The sequence below is a fragment of the Arachis ipaensis genome, chromosome B10 (assembly GCF_000816755.2).
Source record: "Arachis ipaensis cultivar K30076 chromosome B10, Araip1.1, whole genome shotgun sequence".
NCBI classification, from domain to species: domain Eukaryota; kingdom Viridiplantae; phylum Streptophyta; class Magnoliopsida; order Fabales; family Fabaceae; genus Arachis; species Arachis ipaensis.
The window spans coordinates 119809257-119814187 of NC_029794.2; the positions used below are offsets into that span (position 1 = coordinate 119809257).

General features: G+C 35.0%; 1 protein-coding gene across 3 annotated transcripts in view; it reads right to left on the reverse strand.

Moving 5' to 3' along the window:
- LOC107623541 (peroxidase 17) overlaps positions 565-4931 on the reverse strand; it is a 5216-nt gene continuing 849 nt past the window's right edge. Inside the window, exons 1-4 of one of the 3 annotated variants that reach the window (XM_016325862.2) lie at positions 3883-3994; positions 3492-3739; positions 3197-3388; positions 565-1471 (exon numbers count right to left, since the gene is read on the reverse strand). In XM_016325862.2, coding sequence (XP_016181348.1) covers positions 845-1471; positions 3197-3388; positions 3492-3707 — 1035 coding nt within the window. In that variant the 5' untranslated portion in view covers positions 3708-3739; positions 3883-3994 and the 3' untranslated portion in view covers positions 565-844. Of the gene's footprint in view, positions 1472-3196; positions 3389-3491; positions 3740-3882; positions 3995-4931 lie in introns of those variants that run through there. The other 2 variants (XM_016325863.2, XM_016325861.2) reach the window with 2 other exon arrangements.

The window sequence follows — 4931 nt, forward strand, 5'->3', positions numbered from 1 at the left end:
TACCTGAGTACCTGGGATAGTCTATGAACTATCAAAAGCAAACACCCAAGCACATCACACCTGCCAAGTAAACTCATAGCCAAGAACAAATGAAAAGATTCTCAACATCTGTTTTACATAATACACAAACATTATTATTCTGTTCAATAACACCTAATCTACCCAATCTTTCTTTTGTATTAACTCTGCCAACCCAGACAAACCAAGCAAATAACTCAATTCTTGGTGGAATGACTCAATGACACCTCTCCAAATAGAGCTAATAGAACTATAGCTTGTTATATCCCCTAGAGGTGTTTATGCCTGCAAAATCTGTACAAAAGAATTAGTAGTATAAACGTTTTTTTTTTTTTATCAAATTTTCATACAATTCGATTCTCTCTCTCTCTACTGTTAACTTAACTGATTGTAAGACCCCATGAAATTGGTTAACTAGTTCTAGCTCCATTGGAACAGCTCCTTCCTCCATTAAAAATTCCATATCCAAGGTGAAGGAGAATATTTAAAAGCCTGAATGTACTGGCTGTTCCCACATGTACTGGCTGTTCTCCTTTTCAGCCTGAATGTATAAAGTTTCCTGTAATACATGCTAATGATTTTTGTTACTATCATTGAAGTCGTGACACTTGTTAGGTTCAAAATCTTGCATGAAGCTACAAATATATTACGGAAAACTAGCATATTTCGATTGTATACTAAAAGCAGCAATTATGCCTTTCAGTTTGTGCCATTGCAAAATTTGCTTGACACATATGGTGAAGACATTAGTCTGCACTCTGCACTCACATATGCATTTTTCACACTCACTCTTATTTAAATGTTCTTTTAAAAAGAAAAGCATCAGCTATATTGATTTATGGTTACTCTCCATCCTATTTTGCGGCCCAACCACCAGGTGATCCGCGACCGAGTTAACCACCCTGCAGTTCCTCCTAATCTCACCAGGCTGGCCGGACTGCAAGTCACCCATCTTCAGCATCCCTTCGACAAAATCTCTAAAGAACTCATCTTGACCCTTGCTATACAATTTCACAAACTTTTTCGTCAAGGGGAAAGTGAAGAGTGTTTCATCGGAGTTGAGGAACCCCCTCCCAGCAACCAAGTCCTTGAAATATTGATTATCGAACAACCTTGGTGTTGAATCAAGTTCCACAGTCGTGTTCTGATCGACATCAAGGGGGCATCGCTTGTATAGTTCTTCCCTGAATATGGGGTTGATGGCAGGATCAGGCTTTCCAGTTCCCGATTGATTGTAGAGCCGAAACATGATTGAAAAACATCGACCTTCGCCGATGGAGTGTGATCCTGAGAGTGCCACAAGGTCCTTGACAGAGAGGTTGAATCTGTGAAAAAGGTCAATGAGAGTGGTTGCGTTGGCTCTTGGGCTTGGCATGATGTTGTCTGCATCTTCTTGACTTGCAGTCAGGCTGTCCAATCTTCCCAACCTCACCTCCCAGTCGGGTCCTCCGGTCTGCAACAGATGTTAAGAAAATAAATAAAATGAGAAGAAGAATAAAACCTAAGAATGATATATGATCTCAAGTCTTAACAATGAATCTAATAATGTCTTCATTCAATAATATTTTGTTGCTTACAAAATTTAGTACAATCATCACTCAATATATTTACATAGAATTGAACCAAAAGGCTATCCAGCTACTGAGCTACCTTTCTATAAATACCATGAGCGTATAATGAAATAATAAAGAAATCTATCTAACTTTATATTATTTAACGAAATATTCTTTGATTCATTTAATAAATCTAAACGTAAATATAGCTTATTTTCTCAGTTATATTTTATACATGAACTTAGTTAGTTGAAGCTTTTGTTCTGTAATTTGACAATGAAGGTTACTCTTACAATAAATAAAGTGTACCTCAAGTCCTGAAATGAGTGTCACTTATCTAAATAACTAAATAGAGTAAAGTATTAAATTGGTCCTTTAAGTTTGGATCTAATCCTGTTTTGATCCATAAAGTTTAAAGTGTTCTATTTAAATTAAAAAAATTTCATTTAGCTTCAATGTAATCCTACTGTGAAGTCGACCTTAATGTCTTTTTGTGAATAAAAGGTACAAACTCCAGAGACACAGAATCAGCAACGGATGCATCACCACGAGTCACTGGTCTTGGTTCAAGCACATAGAAAATACTTCGAGAACTCGCTTTCCGTGGGGAAGTTCGCTGGTGGCAACGAGAACAAAGTCATCGTCACCTCTACCGCAAGAAACTCCCCTCAACAACCGAAAAGTTTGGTTATATAAATTTTCCATATCTGAAAACTGAGTTTCGTTAATTATTTAACGTTAACTTTACGGCATGACTACATTGAAACTAAATAAAATTTTTTTGGATTTAAATAAAACACTTTAAACTTTAAAGACCAAAACAGGATTAGGCTCAAATAGTACTTTACCCTAACTAAATATTATCTTCGTCATATTCTAAAGTGGGACAATTACTTTTCCCTTATTTTGGCGTGTTATGAACAATTTTACATTCATGACATGCAATAATGGATAAAAAGACAACTATTAAAAATAATTTATTCCGTATATTGATGCGTGCACATAGCCAAAGGAGGAAAGAGAAGACCTAAACAACTTCATACAGGAAAAGTCACTTAAGTGTAAGGAAAAGGATTTTCCAACCTCAATAATACTGTCGGAATAGTATTTAAAAATAAATATTATGTATACAACAAATACTCTTATATAAAATACAATTGTTATTAATTAATTATGTATTCAAATTATTTTTTAATTAACAAACAAAAAGAATACGTGTAAGTTGTTAAAAAATTACTGGTGCGACAATAATATCCAATACAAAGAGTGTATGACTGTATTTGTCGTGGTCAATATAATTTTCAGTATGAAAATGCAAAACCAGAAAAGCACTGACCTAAGATAAACAAGAATACAAAAACTGTTAATTTTTTAAACAGAACATAACCATATTCAGGTGATCTAGCATTCTTAATTTCTTATCAATATGATCCAAGTCAAATCAATATTCTAATTGTATAAGCTTAGCAAGTTTCCTTGTCAGAAGAAATCATAGTAGCCACATAGGAGGAAGAATAGCTCCTCTACTTGACTATATTCGAAACTTTCCATTGGTGTGTGCGTGTGTATAAGCTTTGCAATGGAAAAGAAAAGGAAAAACTTGAAAGATAGAGATGCATACTAACCAGTGCTACAGCATCTCTTGATGCCATGATTATGATATCAGCGCAAGAAACAACACCAGGACATGCCTTCTCAAGAGCCTCCTTGATTTCATCAACAACTTCATAGGATCTAAGTGAATTAATATTTGACAGGGACAGTTTCTCCCCTAGCATGGTTGGTGTATCATCAAGCAACATGGAGCCATCACACCCCTTCACAATTTCAATTCCTCAAATCAGAAAATGCAAATAAATAAATATCAATCTGGGGTATTTAATCAACACTATTTTTGAATTGATATTAGTTGTAACACACATTGACAAAACAATCATGGAACTGGAAGCGCATGACAGAGGCAACACTTCTCGGCTCCCTCATGAGGGCCCTCTTCATGACATCTCGGACTATAAATTCAGCTTCTGGACATGTCTCTGAGTAATATCCTGGTCGAAGATTCAACGAGGACACCAAGGCTATGTGCACAAGTATTATGAGAAACACAAGCATGGTCATCAGTTGGCTTGTAGGCATGTCAAAAATGCTGAAGATGAAGCCCTTTTGAACTGTATTTCAAGTAGAGATCATAGTAGGTCAGTGTATTTGGGTATGGTAACTTTCACTTGAAATGTATAAATAAAAAAATGAAAAAGAAAATAACAACAAACAACAACTATGCAGAGTAAAATTCTAAAATTAAAAATTTTACAGCCAGAATAGAGGATACAATCACATCAGAATTGGAATGTCAATGAACCCAACCAGAACTTAAAGTTAGAATTGTGCAACTCATTTGAACATGACACCTCAGCTTGATGAAGTGCAAAGGGTAGACTCGGTAGAGTAGTCTAAGAGAATTTCAGTACGAAAGTGACAACCATGTAAGGCCAATCAAGTTCAGGAAAGAGACAAAAATAAAAATAAAATTTGATTGATGACCGGATCTTATTGACTTTGTCCCTACCCAACTTTCAAACAAAATTACTCATACAATCAAGGAGCTGAGTGGACCAAAGCATATAGTGATGTCTTAATTTGAGGAAACCAGAATATTTCTTTATACACACATAAGATCAGTATTCATTCTTGCAATCTTGATTTGTTATCTTGTACAGCTCAGTAGCTAATAGTGTATCCAGAAGCAGAGTTCATCAAACAGACCTATTTACTTAACTCAGCAACACTACAAGCTTAACAAGTAACAAGCAGAGAGCTGAATAATAAGGAAAAAAAAATGCAGAGAACAAAGGCTTCATCATCCATCTGATGGAGCATGATTGGGAGGTTTAAAAACTCATCAGACCAGTGTAAAAAGCAAGAACAACAGATATGCTGATATAGTGATATATGAGCAATTCCCAATCCCCTTTCATATGTCAAGTTTACCAAACATTCGCATAATCAGTAATCACCCTATAAAGGACAATCTCCAAGGCTCTACAAGTCTTTTTTTTTTTTCCTTAAAAAAAATTAAGGACTTTAAAGGTTAGAGAAAAAAATTTGTTTGCTTTATTTTGAATTTAAAGGGTTAAACAATTTTTTAGGAGAGAAAAAAAAAAGCTTCCCAAAACAAATAGACATCACTAGTGAATAGTGAGGGAAGCAATATTGCCATTTGCCACTCTCAAGTTTGATATTGCCTTCCTTTCCAAATCATCCTTCAAAAGTTAAAAACCGTAAAGACAATTACAAAAAGGCATGTACTCTTGAACTAAAAATTAGATGAATTACGAAAAGTCTTCCCTGTTTTCAATCACA